At 39.7% G+C, this 15,833-nt stretch overlaps 1 protein-coding gene across 1 annotated transcript; it reads right to left on the bottom strand.

The window, feature by feature from the left end:
* Positions 1 to 482: 482 nt before the first annotated feature.
* On the bottom strand, positions 483 to 8,514 carry ptchd4 (patched domain containing 4). The gene has a single exon (XM_042216433.1). It carries the CDS (start codon positions 4,888 to 4,890, stop codon positions 3,166 to 3,168), a length of 1,725 nt encoding a protein of 574 aa, XP_042072367.1. The 5' UTR covers positions 4,891 to 8,514; the 3' UTR covers positions 483 to 3,165.
* Between the last annotated feature and the right edge of the window lie 7,319 nt (positions 8,515 to 15,833).

Consider the following 15,833-nt stretch of genomic DNA (forward strand, 5'->3'; position numbering starts at 1 on the left):
CTTTAGCTGAAACAGATGGCACTAGGTATTAAAGTCATTACAAAAAAGCCAAAAAGCGTTGAATGTGGATATGATGCAAACAACAGCTCGTCAGGCAGTGATGGCAGGTTCCATACAGTAAGAGGACACTAATATTTAGGACCAAAGTTCCAGAAGAGTTAAGCTAGATATTTATATTTTTGCTGCTAAGCTTGACTTGTCATATAGCAAACTATAATAGATGTTCATCACAACATTATTCCCAATATTCTGTAAATTTCTAATCTAGGTTTTCTGTTCAAAGTAATCATTACAAAGCTTGATAGATTGTTCAGAAGACTGACAAAGGGCTGTTTAAGGTTCAATTTCCTTAAATGTGAGTACCAAGTAAAGATTATAATGGAGTCAAGACACATAAACAATAAATGGTGGCCACAGTTTCCCATATAAAAACGTGAATCATCAACATTGACACTGCAGTTTGCAAGAAACACGATCTAGTATACTGGTAACATTCCACTGTTTATTACTGGCCTACTGTGTTCAACATTTTTTCCCCCCTTTTTTTTTTTTTTTTTTTTTTTTTAATTTGCTTGTTTTAAGAAAATTTGTCATTAAAAATCTTTCTATAGTATATTTGTTTTCTTAGAAAATATAGAAAAGAGTAATTTACAGCTATATTACACAAATATCCTCTGGCTTTTGTTTTGAAACAAGTATGACACATTTTGTTCTTTTGCAGCACATGGTGTTACAGAGTATGCATCCAAACAACAAACAACAAACGTAAGTCACTACAGTGTAGCAAAATAATAGAAAAAAGAAAAAAATACATAGTCTTCATAGAGAGAAATTAAATACATGCATACATACAATACAGTGCCATGCAAACACAGTCCAGTCTGGGAAGTAAATTGTTTAGGATTTGCATTTCTTTCCCATTTCATTTGCATTTCTGTCAACGTTTCATGCCTTCTTGCTATACATACACACCATGGCTTTTACATAAGACTGCAGCTGCTGCAGCAAGTAGCTTGTATAAAACTCATCATTTCTTAGTAGTGCCTGGTTGATGAAAGTGAAACTACACCAATTTTCAAATAGCAGAAACTTTAAATAATCCATTCATGGTAAAGTAATACAGGCTGAAGTCTCCTTTCCACAATTGTCTATCATTCGTTCACTGATTTACACATTAAGTCATTTTAATAGTGTTTTTGAGAACGAGCCATTCATCACACAGATGTATGCACTCATTTTGCGAACATATGCACATATTTCACACTGACATTTGGTCCAAATGAACATTCTTACCTCCCCACCCCCAAGCTGCCCGATTATTTTCCCTGTGTGAGTCACTTTCTTGATGGCAGCACAAACGGATGAAACAGCAGTGTCCCCTCAATGACAGCCCTGTAAGAAGCAGCTCGTCCCCTAAGAAGGTATTGGCCTTTAATCAGCCACATCTGCTCACATATGGGGTCTCTCTATCACATGCCACCAGCTAAGACCTGCCTGCTAGAGGTCAGAGTGTGATTGGTATCTTTGAGGGCAGCTGACCTTGGGTGTGTTTGTTTTGGGGCTGCAACAGAGATCCTTATCGGGCCTTGGCACACGTAGATAATTCTGTTTACCTTCTGGGGGAGACGGGAGCCATTTTTGCACTTCAAAAAGTGAATTTTGAAAAGGGTATTTGCAGAGGACAACTCAAGTTTTTGATGGAATTTTATTTTGAAGGATTAGATCCAAATGCACTGATACTATATTGACAAGACCAGCTTTAACCCTGCAGGTGGCAGTAATGGTCTTCACCCTCACGTTTACAGTGTTGTTGTCACTTCCCATGCTAACTGTTGCCCGCTATTTTCTGTAACCTTGATGGAATAACTCATTAACGATTTCTTTAACTTGACCTCTGAATAACTCTTGCTTTCCTGATTTCTGTTTTCCTACATGTGCAACAACAGCTAGATTCCTTTGTCTTCTTTTCACACTGACACTATACTTTACAGCCTGTGCTATAATTCACATCACAACCTGGGCAACATCAACCAGCAATCCTTTAAATAAGCTCAAATAACTTGTGACTTCATGTAAATGTTCAATCTTGCCAAGACTTTTGTTCTGTACACTGTTTGGCACCACCGCTGTACTGACTCATATTCAGACCTTCCAATTTCAGTAACAGTAAGCTTTTGGGGACAGTCACACACTTTTTTTGGGGGAACATTTTCTGGTAGGAAGTTCGACGTTTCAAGCCACGGAAACACTCTTTACTTTTGGTTTTGCTGCTTGGGTTCAAAAGCAGTTTAGGATTTAGTTAAGTCATACTCTAAGAATCAGGCTTACTGCCTTCTCAAAGACTCCTGCATGACTGTCACTTATCACTTCCTCTTCATATGCTGCAGCCCACTGCAGTTCCTTCTGCTGTTGCCTAAGACCTGATACAACCTCTGAATTAAAGCAGAAATATTTGCTTCCCGCTTATATAAACCTTGACAGTTCTAATCACACACTGCAATGTGCAAGATAATTCTTCATAATGGACACAGTGTATGCCATCTGCCCAGTTCAGCTGTTCGGTTATTTATAATGATACAGAAAAGCATGCAGTGTGCTTTCAGCCCACTGCTTCTCTCTTTCCACGCAATTTGGCTTTGTTTCTTTTCACCTTTATCAAGGTGTGAGGAGTAATGTGTGTGCACAGTCATTGTTTGCACAGTTTTAATTTGTACACTCTTTATCGCTCTTGCTGCTTTTGCCAACTTGTTTGAATGTCCTTGGCTTAATAGACTGCTATGATCCTCACTCATTTTGAGAAGAGGGCTGCAGGAGACAAACACATAATTACTAATATTTAAATGGAATAACATACTGTGTGTTCAAGATTTACTTACAGATTGAGCAAGCATGTGTTCTGCTAGCTAACTTGTTTCTATATACCAAAGAGTTGGAAAAGAGCCTTAGAACCATGACCGTGTTGCAGTTTGTGCAAATGAGATACACTGTCCAGACTGAAGGACTACACATCTGACCAGTAGGGCTGTACTCGATTCTGGCCAGCTTAGCTGCTATTGGCTAGGAGTGATGACCTCTCACTCCTCAGGGGTAATGTCATATTCCCCTGCACCTCAAGAGGTACCTCAGCATCCAGCACTACTATTGACTGCTATCCTTACAAACTGTTCAGACGTTTGTCACATGATCCGGATTCTCCCTGACTTCAATGCACTCTATCTCCTCCCTTTCCCTTTCTCTTTCCCGCTCCCTCTCCCTCTCCCTCTCCCGCTCTTTCCGCTTGGCCCGTTTCTTTTTCTTGTGCCTCTTTTTGGACGGCGGGAAGAAGGTCAGGAAGACAGGCAAAATGACAAAGCAGTGCAGCACAGTGCAGCCCGCGGTGAGGAGGGAGCACTTGAACAGTGTGTAGGTCAGATTGGAAGGCACAAACACCAGGGGCATGATCCCAATCACAAAGCAAGATGTGTTCTGCAGGATGGCAGCCCCATGCTCCTCCAGTGCCAACTTGATGCACTGCGTCCTAGTGTGCTCGGTGGCCAGCACAAAAGTGTACAGGTGTGGTGCACAGTGATCCATGGCGAAGTTGAGGGTATAAATAAGGCACAGGATTGAGATGCTGTCCATGCCGACATTCCAGAGAGTCATCAAACCCAAGACACCTAGCTCCACGGATGTAACTGTGAGGATGAGCCAAAAGTTTCCCAATGGGTTGATGACCAGGAAGAAAGTGAGGATGAGGATGGTGAGTACGCTGAAGCCTGAGGTCAGAATGGGGGAGATGACAGAGGAGCTATACCGGTCCATGAACACAAACGTTGGATTGAAGGCAATGAATTTGATGCTGTTGATCAGCATCAAGGGCCGAAGCTTTTCCAAAAGCTCCACCACCTCCTCACGTTTCTTCTCAGTGGTTCGTGCTACCAAGTACATCCTTGAAGCAATGATGTCATATTCGTCAGTCTCGCTGTTCTTGGAAAATATGATGTCCTCTGTGAAGTGCTGGTACTCTGGGCTACGCAAGAAGGAACCTTTAAGGATGGTGATGAAGTCGTTCTTAGTTGATGCACTCACATTCACTACCCGCAAGTAGTGGAAAAAGTTGTCCATCCAGGAGATCTTGTTGAAACCGTGACTCAAAGTCTTCAAGTGCTCCTGCACTGTGGAGTTCCAGTACTCAATGGGTTCATAAATATAAAATCCAATCACTGGACTGTAGTTACTAAAGTACTTCTGCTGAGTTAGAGCGTACGAAACACTTGGAGAGTTACTCGCCAACAGGTTCACAATATTTGATCCATCACTGATTTGTAAACATCCCATGAATGAGAAAGAAGCATAAATAAGATAGAGAATGACCACAAATGGTTTGACATAGGTGTTGGTAATCCATTCTGTGTAGTGCTCTCGCAGAAAGTGTTGGATGAAGTGATTCTGGTATGGTACACTGTCATGGTGTGTGGACAGGTCGTGGCCATCACTCATCATGGTTTTAAACCATGTGGGCTGGCGGTCCAGGTACTCCACTGAGGGGATTTTACAGCAGAAAACACTGTGGTAGCGGTTCTGCTCAAGCTGTCCAGCAAACACCAGGCAGGAGCCATAGAAAGAGAAAACATAGAAGTAGTTGACCAGGATGGCCACACACATGCTCTGGCAGAAGATTTTCACTGACTCGATGTTAGTAAAAGGGCTAGCTCCCATGCCAAACGTTATGATGTAGAGTGAACTGGTCATAGTGTAGCACACCATCACGTCGGCAAACGCGTCTGCAACTCGCTCTTTGAAGGGGAGGTTTTCCCTGGTTCTCCTCCAGCCCGCCAAGAGCTCAAACACCCCTTTGGTTCCATGACCTAGAAGCAAGAAAGAGAAATGTGTAAATTCCAATATGTACATGCTACCAAAGCAGGCTACGACTACTCTACTTGCATTATATAAAGATTTTAAAAGTACCGTTTTTTTTTTTTACCTCTAAGCAATGTGGTTAATGGTGTAATTTGTGTGATTAGACCGAATTGAAAAACAACAAACCCACAACAAAAATTTAATTTGAAGAACTAAAAATATTGCAGAAATAATACATACACAGAAATGATTACATCAGTTTATTTATTTATCTGTGTTTCTGTGAAACCTTGACAGCAAGTAAGATTTGTGACAGATTAAGAGCTTTTGAAAGTATGCATTAATATTTTTCATTCAAGTTCTGTTTGATGTGAACCAAAGAACCAAAGAATAATCCAATCAAGGTGACCTTGAAAATTCTCACAATGTACTGGTACTTCTAGCATGGGACTTGTTGAATGTTCACGTATGTTTTTTTTCCCCAACAACCACCAATGCAAAATCCAACTTCATAGATAAAAAGATAAACAACAAAAGACAGTTATCGCAATCATTGTTAATTTTTGCACACACAAAAGCTATATATGGATGCATCTGCTTTGGATGTAATGACTTGACAGAATATTCACAAAGCTTTTATTTAAACATTTTCAGACACTAAACCAGGGGTCTAGGATGGAAGGACTTTAAATCTTTAAAATCTTTAAATATGCAATGAGGTACTTGGAACTTGGTTATATACACATGCATTGGACAGACGTCTGCAGTTGTCATAATTTTTCTGTATTTCTTCCTTAAAAATGTCAGTGTTTGAAAAAGCCAAATAAGAGCAATTGACAATAATCCCTAAACTCAGTATTAAAATAATGTACAGGCGCCAGCCTTCGAATAGAGGAACCTATGGTATCAATTTGAAAACTCTGTGTTGCCACCTTTTTCGAAAACCTCAAACTCGATATTTTTAGTAGTACTATTGTATCAATTTCAAAATTCTACGTCACCTCATTCTGAAATGACGTAGGATTACATACACAAAACTTGGGTGTCCACGCCACCCTCGTGAAAGAGAGAGAGAGAGACCATGATTATTAGTACACTCTTATTTTGACAAACCAGAATAAAAGTTCAAATTCAAATCTGAACATGGTAATCGCTCTTCCATCTCTCTTCATTTATGAGATAGAGTTTTACACCATCCTCTTTACCACGCATCACTAAACAGCATCCACATATGTCTGCAGCAGGCCCATTCATGTGAGTCAAATCTGTGGGATTTTCACCAGTCAAAAATACAGCCATGAATGCACAACCTTCAAAGGCATGAGAAAAGCCACAGTGCAAAACCTCCCACGCTGGAACACCCGCCCACCCACGCATGCTGTTCATTTATTTGTAAGATGCTGGAGCTGGAATGCTACAAGAAATGTGTTATGAATTTCTGAACATGAAAATCAACTTAGTGTTTTTCCAGCATGAAAATATCTCAGCATACTGCATTTAGCCTATTCGTACATTTCTGTGCCAACATTGGCATTAAAATGTCCCTCTCACATGTAGCAGGTGGATATAGAAGTAAGAAAAATTGCCACCCTTGACAGCATTATACATTTTCCCTTGTTTGACACACTGGAAAAATAAAAGTTAATTAACTATAAAGGATTAGTCCTATGTAATGAGTTGGCTAGATGGCTCTTCCTGCTTTTAGTATTATTAAGCCGTACAGCAAGTCAATTAGTTAGTGTCAGCTGGTTTAGAGGTGGAGAGAGAGAGCAAATTTACTCCCTTGGTTTTTACAGCATTAAACTGAGGGAGTCCACATGCGTTACCCCTCACCAGTTACCAAATAGGATGTTAAATACTGTGTCATTTTCTAGATGTGATTGGAAAAGCTCTGGGATTCATTACGGTGACTGATTGCTGGCAGGTGGAAGTGGATAAAAATAATGAGCCCATCTGGTAAAGCGTCCCTGGTTAGTAGCAGTACTAACATCGAAAGAGAACATTTCTAACCAAGATATTTTCATGACTGCACAAATTTGCATTTTTGTTTTGAACAATCTTTGCTGGTGGATCATTTTATTTTATCAGAAAAAAAAGCAGAGAACAAAACTGTCATATGAGTAAGAGAGAGAGAGAATATGTAGAACGCACTGTAAGTACCTAACAGTAAATTTATTCTTATTTAAAATCAGGGATCCATATCTTCAGCTTTATTTGACAGATACAGTGAAGAGAGGATAGGAAAGCAGGGGCAGACATGCAGCAAAGGGCCGCGGGTCGGACTACGAACCCAGGCCGGCCACTCTCGGCCATATGGCATGTGGTCGCATGCTCAACGCACTGAGCTGAACTGGTGCCCCAGACCTTCCTTTTAACACTGTGTATATCTAGCATCATCTGTTCAATCTAATGTCAATTCCAATGTACATTACACAAATATGATTAAACCTTTATTTCCAAATCAACACAACAAGACAAAATCCATCTACAGTTTACGAGTAAACAACAATAGCATCAACACCAAAAATCTTGGTTTCAGTCCCATATTTTATCTCATGCTAAACCAACATGGTCAAACACCAGCAGCTGTCTGCTTAAAATAACAGTCTAAAAAGCATGTGGTGTTCTGATGTAGTGCACACTGGTAAGACTCTTCAAACAGTTCAGATTTAAGAAGCATTAAGAAAGTAAGTTTGGCAGTGTTATGATCAAGGCTGCTTTCTAGTAAGAGTATAATTCATTTTATCACTGACAAACACTTGGGAGGCTTCACACCTGTCTCTGTGAAAATACCTTTGTCTTTGAAAGCTTGTGCCGCTCCAATGTGAGAAGAATCCCAATTAGAAGGTAGAAATGATGTAGCAGAGTGCATGGAAAGATCAAAAACAGTGACATGCTCGCTGAGGTAATGGGTGTTCACAGCCATGTCAAACCAAGTCAGACGCTTCATGTGGCGTGAACAGGGATGTACTGGTTTCACCTGAAAACTGTCCAGTCCATTGAAATCGTACGTCTCCAAGCATATCAATTCTTCTCATAAATGTTCTGATAACAGTTGCACAGCACAAAACTATGATGTCAAACTCATGACATTTGACTTTGAACATCTGGGTGAATGCAAGCCTTTTATCTACTCTTTTTCTACACTGACTTTATCTCAGAGGTGATAAAACAGTTGCATTGATGAATACCTTCGACGACCTGCTTTTTTAACACAACGAAAATTGATCAGGATTTATTGAGGAACTTGTAAAACTCCTAGCAGCTACTGGCTTAGCAGAGACTTGTAATGGGTTGAGGCCTTTGAAAAAAAGTATTTTTCTGACTCACGTTTTCTTCAGCCGTTTACACAGACACCATAATTTCACGTGACAAATTTGCAGCAATTATTTTCTCGATTTTCCTGATTTTGCAAGCAAATAAACAGGTGTGACCAATCAGACACCCTTCATTTGGCAACAAGTGCACTCATAGCTCAATACTTTACTGAAAATACAATGATATGGAAACAATAAAATAATCCTGTTTGTACCTCAGACACATCACTAAACGCTGCTCTGGGTCAATCCTTTCTCTGCCTCTTCAGATGTGGTTCCAACTCTGCCAACAAGAGCTCAAACTGCCCAACTGACAAAAAAAAGGAGCTGTAGCTGCTTTTAGAGATATTTCAATATCTCTAAAAGCAGCCCCCCCCCCCCCCGTAGTTTATGTTTTGAGAATATATTTTCGCAAAATACTTCTGATGTGTATATACTTTACACGACAAGTTTTCATTTGAAAAATTCAAAATTTCATGTCATTTTTTCTGCCGTGTGCTCAGTGTGTAAAGGCATTTAGAGTTAAAGTTGTTTTTTGTTATAGCCACATGCTAGCAAGACTCATTTACAAAGTAAAAGATGTTACATTTCAAATCTGTTTTTTTGCATGCATGTGTCCTGTTGCTTCTTTTGGTTTGTTTCTGAAAGTAAAACTACAATAAGGGGGGGAAACTGTATTTTAATGGTTTTTTAATGGTTCTTTAATTGTGAGTCCTCTGTAACTACGACTCGTCACCATGTCAAACCATATTATGCCTCCATTTTCTCAATAAATTCTATCTATTCCAAAATTTTCCCATTTGCTTTCTCAAAAACATCAGTTTAGAGTTTGGACCTAAGTGGTCATCACCACTGATGACTTAGACTTAGACCTCAGAGAGTTAAAAACAAAAACAAAACAAAGCCAAAAAGTCTTGAGGATCAGTGGGGAAAAATAATTAATCTAACTGATTTGCATGAAGCAATATTCACACTATCACTACATTCCCTTTTGCTTCTCTCTCTTTTTGTTTAGGGTTTGGAGGTATAGCTATAGGATTGGGTTAGTCATTACTCATTCCAATTTCATGAACAACGAGCCCATGTCTTCGGACTGTGAGAGAAAATCCAAGATGCCATTCAGAAAACTTCCCCAGCCAGCCACTGTTTTCAAACTCCAAACTTTCTTTTTTGTGGTTAGAGATTTTCTATGAGCAGGCAGCGGGGGGATTTATTCAATGAGTGTAGAAGCAGGAGGGAGAATAGCACATGGCTGGAAGCATGACTGTCGCTCAATGCTAATCATCTTTGAAGGAAACTGACAATTCTCTCACTGTCTCGATGGTGAATTATGCAAAATTGAATGTCCAAATTTTAATGTGTGCATCCCTGCTAATACAAATGGATGACAAAGGCTGATTGGTGAGAGGTAACACATCAGCAGAGGAACTCTGACGGCCCGGTACCAAACGACTCACGGACCGGTATCGGTCCATGTCCCGGGGGTGGGGGACCGCTGCTCTACACAATAACACTGTGACTCTCATCTTTTTAGAGCTATGACTGCAAGTCTGCAGAAAAGACCACACTCTCATTTGCTGTTTGCTCTCGCCATCTTCACCCACACACAAACACACCTACACACAGACGAACTACAGAAAAAGCACACCAAATAGAAATGGCAAAAAAAGTGACTCTGGCTTTTTTCATCTCCCTCTTTTCTCAGAGTCTGCAGGTGGTTTAACATACATTTGGTAACTACAGTGAGGAACTTCAGTACTTGGTTCTTATGCAGTATCTGAACAGCTAAGTATACTGACTGAAGGTGGAGAATAACAGCTTCTTAGAACCAATTTCAACCAGCAAAGGCAATTAACTTTCGGAGTTCTAAATGATTATAGGTGGTAACCCTAACCCCAACTGTTCCCTCTACAACCCTATATTATGAAATAGACCATAATGGACGTCTTTGGAAAAAAATTTGAATTTTTTTTTTAGTCAGTTAGCACAGCAGTCCCCAACCTTTTTTGCGCCACGGACCGGTTTATGCCCGACAATATTTTCACGGACTGGCCTTTAAGGTGTCGCGGATAAATACAACAAAATAAAACTAGTACCGGTACCGAAAAAAAGAAGATTTATTCATAACACATGTGAAAAGACCCAGGAAAACAGAGTTAACAATAAAAACGATAACAAAATAATGCTGAAAACCGATAAAAACCCTGAAAACCATACATTTCACACCTGAGCCTCAACTCTCGCGACCCGGTACCAAACGATTCACAGACCGGTACCGGTCCGAGGCCCGGGGGTTGGGGACCGCTGAGTTAGCATGATTATTTTCCTGTTCCTAATTGGAATGACTTGGAAAAACAGTGTATCAAAATCTAAATTTAAATATTTGGATTGCCTGGGGTTAGATTAAAGGAAGGGATGGTCACTGATGACAACTTAGACCTTTGGGATATTGGTGTTACCAAGGAGGTTAATCCTAGATCCCTTGTTAGTTTATATCTACCTAGATGCAATTTTTTTTTTATGGGGAAACAGACAGCAACAAGAAGCACTCATAAAGGCACCCCACTCAGGCAGTTTTAAAGGAATAGTATTGTGTTTTGTATATATTCATTTTGTTTTCTTAGATTTCAAATATGACATGATGTGTGGACGCAAACTATAATCTAATATTTAGAATCCTCCATATACCAATATAATTACCTAAATGGCAGCAGAATTTTAATCATAGTTTTTAAAATAGCACATTTTATGAAAATGTGACCTTATGTGACCTTAAAGAAAAGGTCAGCAGTTTAAAGTAATGTCCATCCATCTATCTATTCTCTTCCGCTTAACCTTATCAGGGTCGTGGGAGGGCCAGAGCCTATCCAAGCTACCACAGGGCGAAAGGCATGGTACATCCTGGACAGATCACCAGTCCATCGCAGGGCTAACACGGACAACCATTCCACATTTATCATTCCCTATTAGTCTATATGATGTCAATACAAACACTGGTAGTAAGTTTGAAAATTCCTCTATATAGTACTGTCACTTTGACCTTCAGATCAACCTGTTGACCTTGAAGAGTGAAAGTCAAGAGTGAAATCATATTTTAATTCTTAACGCAATACTTTCTATATGATCACAGTACACACCTATGCCCCTGGGTTCCTTGTAAGAATCACAGTTTCTAAGTTATAAGGCTTTATGTTGATTCTATAAAAAATAATTAAGTTGACCTTGAAGATCTTGGTGGATATAAACCAAAATTTAATGAATGATTAAAATACTACAGTCCACACTCCTATAAAGTGTTATCATAATTCATTGTGTTCATAGACAGAAAACATGACATGCATACACAAACGCAAATCCTACAAAAAACATAATTCCCTTGGCCGGCATAACTCAAGGTGGGTGTGTATTTGTCCTCAGTCATTGCACAGATGTACTGGTGTACAGTACCTGCAATATTTTCTAATGTCTAGTCTGGGTGCTCTATTTAAAAGAGAAGCATGTAATATTGTAGATTTTTGATTCTGAGCACTAGTGTGACATTCAGATCACTAAAGCATTGCAGTCTTCTTTTGTTTCAATTAAGGCAAATCACGAAAATCAGGTCATAATCTTATTTTTTGTAGAACCAAAAGAGGTCAGGCAAGCTTTTATCTGCTATAAGCTGGTACTTACACTCATGACCTTCCTGTCTCTAGCACTGGCTGTTTCGTTCAGGCCGGTTTCTGGTCACAATTACTAATTTGTGATGTGATCATCTTTATTAATTTGTTTTGACAACAGTGATCAACTTTTGCACTGAGACAGCAGCTTCGACACATCTATACACCCTCTGAACACTTGCATGTACTCACCTTTTACCTTTCTGTCTAATGTGGTACAGCCTGTGCTGCCTGCCAACCACTACAGCAGTTAGTCAGGAATCAGAGAGGGATAAAGAGAGGGCAACAGATGAGAAGCTGTAGCTCAGAATAAAAGGATGAAGAGGCGAGTGGTGTTGTATCTCAAGACTCTCCCAGGCTCCAGGTACAATCCTTAATGGATTGTAAGAGGGCAGTTTGTCACCAGCTGTCCAGCAGGCTATTTTCTGCTGAAAAGGGAGGCGTAAGGGTAAAAAATAACAGTCCTATTGTCCCACAGTCTGACCATTGGTCTCCTATAGTGAAGGTCTCGGCTGCATTTGCCCTCTCCTCCTCTGGACCATACCAAAAAGCTATCGAGTAATTACACCAAATTACTGCTCTAAAACTTCTGGGGCACACACACTTCCAAAACACATCCATCACATACTGAGAGAGCATGCCAGCTGCTCCCGCCCACCGTGGATTCTCCCAATCAGGATGACTGTTAAACGTACTGGCTTATCACGCAGGTGGAGATGACAGAGGAGCCAATATCACAAGGAGGAGGTCTCAGACAAGAAAAGTGACCCAAACTCAATAAAAACGGATGAGCGGAATGAAAGTGAGGACGAACACTGGGGAACCCAGGGGCAATCTTCACATCCAAATCAATATCTAGGTGATGACAATAGCAATAAACACCACTTTGCTTTTTTTGCAAGCAACAGGTAAATTTCTCCCAAGTTTAACCTCTATAGTACCTGCTTGGCTAATTGGAACTGGTTTCCCATGCTGTGTTTTACTTAGATGTGAGCTCAACCCTGTTCAAATGAAAAAAGTGAAAATATTCCTGGAGCGTTCTGCAAATCTTTGATGTGGTCAAAAAAAAAAAAAAATCCTGTAAATGCTTATTGTTGGGTGGCATCTTAGGGCTTCAAGAACAACAAAACCAAAAACACAAAAACACTCGAGATAGGTGCACGCAGTAAACTGTTATGATGTGGGAATGCTGGACTGCATCTGCCGGGGATGCAATAAGGAGACACGAATAACACTTTTCGATTGGCTACTTTCAAACCTCATGCCCCCCAATACACATGTATTTCACCACCCTGAGCCATGTTTTCCTCTAAAAAAAAAAAAAGCAGTTTCTGTGAAATTGCGAAAGTTTTCCTGAACAATTATTTGGTTTCAAATGCAAGCCAGTCGCATTTGACTCCATCCACTCATTTTTTTCCCCACACAGCAAAATCTCCAGTGTTAAATTAACACTGGAGAGTGTCTATATGGGTCCACACCTCTGAGTGTTAAATACAACACTGTTGAGTGTTAAATTAACACTTTTGACAGTGTTATATGTTTAAAAGTAACCTAGTTAGCTTTGAAGATTAACAAAGACTAACACTGAGCAGTGCTGATTTTCTAACACTGGAAAATAACTCAAAATGTTAGAAATATTCCAGTGTTAGAAAATCAGCACTGCTCAGTGTTAGTCTTTGTTAATCTTCAAAACTGACTAGGTTACTTTTAAACATATAACACTGTCAAAAGTGTTAATTTAACACTCAACAGTGTTGTATTTAACACTCAGAGGTGTGGACCCATATAGACACTCTCCAGTGTTAATTTAACACTGGAGATTTTGCTGTGCACTTATCCAGTTCACGGTCAGTAGGATGCTGTAACCTAGTGTTTCCTAACCACTGTGCCGTGGCACCCCAATGATCAGCTGTGCCGTGGAAGATTATCTGGTTCCACCTGATTAGTACTCTAAGCTATCAACGTGAGTAATCAGAAGAACAATTACATTATTTTCCACTAGAGGGCAGTACAACTACCCACTCTAATTAAATGGGTTGCCAACTGGCAGTAAAACAGAAGAAGACGAAGAAGAATTTACATAATAGTCATGCTGTGAGACGAGGCAGCACATAATAGCAATAGATAAATATCTGAAAAGAACAAGCAGTCAGTGTGATTTGCGTCCTGGAGAAAATTCCAACCCAGATAAAGGCCCTAGCATGAGTAGTGGTGAGAAGAAAGCTAAAAAGGTATACTGGGGACAAACCGAACCAACCTATGCCTGGTGCGCAGGGGAAAATTATCAATATGCTTTTTGTGACATTTTTGTTTGGTGGTATTTTTCAAATGTGAAAATCGGTGCTCCAAAAGTTTGGCAAACAGTGCTATAACATATCCCAGCACTCATCAAGGTGAGATGCAGGGTACATTGTATGTGGTTTTTCTTATATTTGTACCTATATTTCCAATCCTGTAGTGTATAATTGGGACACAACATTACCATCTTTATTCAACTCTCTCATTTGTGTGACTGTGAATAGTGAGGACGGTTGGGGGTTGAGAGCCACATTTAAAGATACAAGTCAATAAGCAGGTGTGTTTAAAGGTAGGGGGTAATTTTTAATTGCAATATTTAGCAGGAAGTGGAGTCTTGAAAGGACCCCGCGTAACTGTTCTAAATATAGCATCAAAGAGCCGTAAGATTGTTGATCTATTAAAAATGCACAGAGGGAAAAAAGTCTAATTTTTTCACATCAAAGATGAGCGAGTGATAGGATTTGTTTTGTCTTATGTTATTTTAGGAATGGTACTCAAACATGGGTGTTTCTGACAAATAATCACTTCAGACATTTTCAGAAACATTAAAGCACTTTCTTCAATTTATGAATCCCAAAAGTTCATTTTCACTTTGCCAGATTAACAATTCAGCACAACACCAACAAAAACATACACTTGCTGTGATTACATCACAAACCTTTCTGAAAGAGTCAACGTGAAGCAAAATTCAAAGGATTTCTTCTTGCAAGCAGTGACTGCATCACTCAGACTGGTTATAATGATATACAGTCACCTCATTAAATTTTTTAGAATCTAATAACAATCCAACAGCACAGTCGTCTTCTTAGGAAAACATACTGACATCAGGTAAGTGGTGATCAATCTAGGGTTAGGGCTTTACAGAATTTTTACCTGGTGTAACACTGAAATGACAACGACTTCCAACCCTGGATGAGACTTTTTTTTACCCAACTGTATTTATTTTCATGCAAACACAACATAAAAGAAATGGTCAGATGCAGATATTCATGCACATAGATGCAAGGAGCTCACTCACACACAGTGAAGTGCCTATTCTCATTGGCTTCAACAAATACAGGCTGTCAAACACATATACATATAAAATATACATGCACAGATACATTTTGCAGCAGTCAAGCAGCAGGAACACACTGAGAAGGAGAGGGCTTTGAAAATGCAAAAGACCAAATTTGCCATTTCACACCTCAGGGCAGCTCAGGAGGATGTGTTTAAAGCAGTGCCATACTCCTACTATGATTTCAGGACACTGAAGTAACATAGCTATTTAAACACTCAGTGTATACCCCCCTAATTTCTACATAACAGGAAAACGAGGTGAGAAACTGTGTAAACTTTCTCATTACATGGGACAGTGTCATCCTAAGTTCAGAATGGGCTGGGTATTTTTTAAAATACAGCTTCATATTTTTTATTTATTTTATTATTTCTATATTAAGGCCTGTCAATGTTCAAGGATTAAGTCTCTGCCATATTTGTAATGTCATAAACTTGAACAAGTCAATTTACATTGGCTTGGCTTTACCTAATGGCAGAGTCTGACTGATTTTTTGGTCCATCGCAGGAGGGACCAGGGCTGGACTGGGACAAAAAATCAGCCTGGGCATTTTGACTAGAGACCGGCCCACCAGGTATTATAGGAAAAACCATAAAGCCTTTGAATGAAAACAAACGTGTTGTGACAGTGATGTACACTGTCTTGTTGGTACATATGTATCAA

The sequence above is a fragment of the Haplochromis burtoni genome, unplaced genomic scaffold (genome assembly GCF_018398535.1).
Source record: "Haplochromis burtoni strain Fernald_Lab_line unplaced genomic scaffold, NCSU_Asbu1 Contig_1052, whole genome shotgun sequence".
Taxonomy (NCBI): Eukaryota; Metazoa; Chordata; class Actinopteri; order Cichliformes; family Cichlidae; genus Haplochromis; species Haplochromis burtoni.

Coding starts and splice junctions, on each gene's coding strand:
- ptchd4 (XM_042216433.1), bottom strand. CDS start 4,890: ATGTACATATTGGAATTTACACATTTCTCTTTCTTGCTTCTAGGTCAT.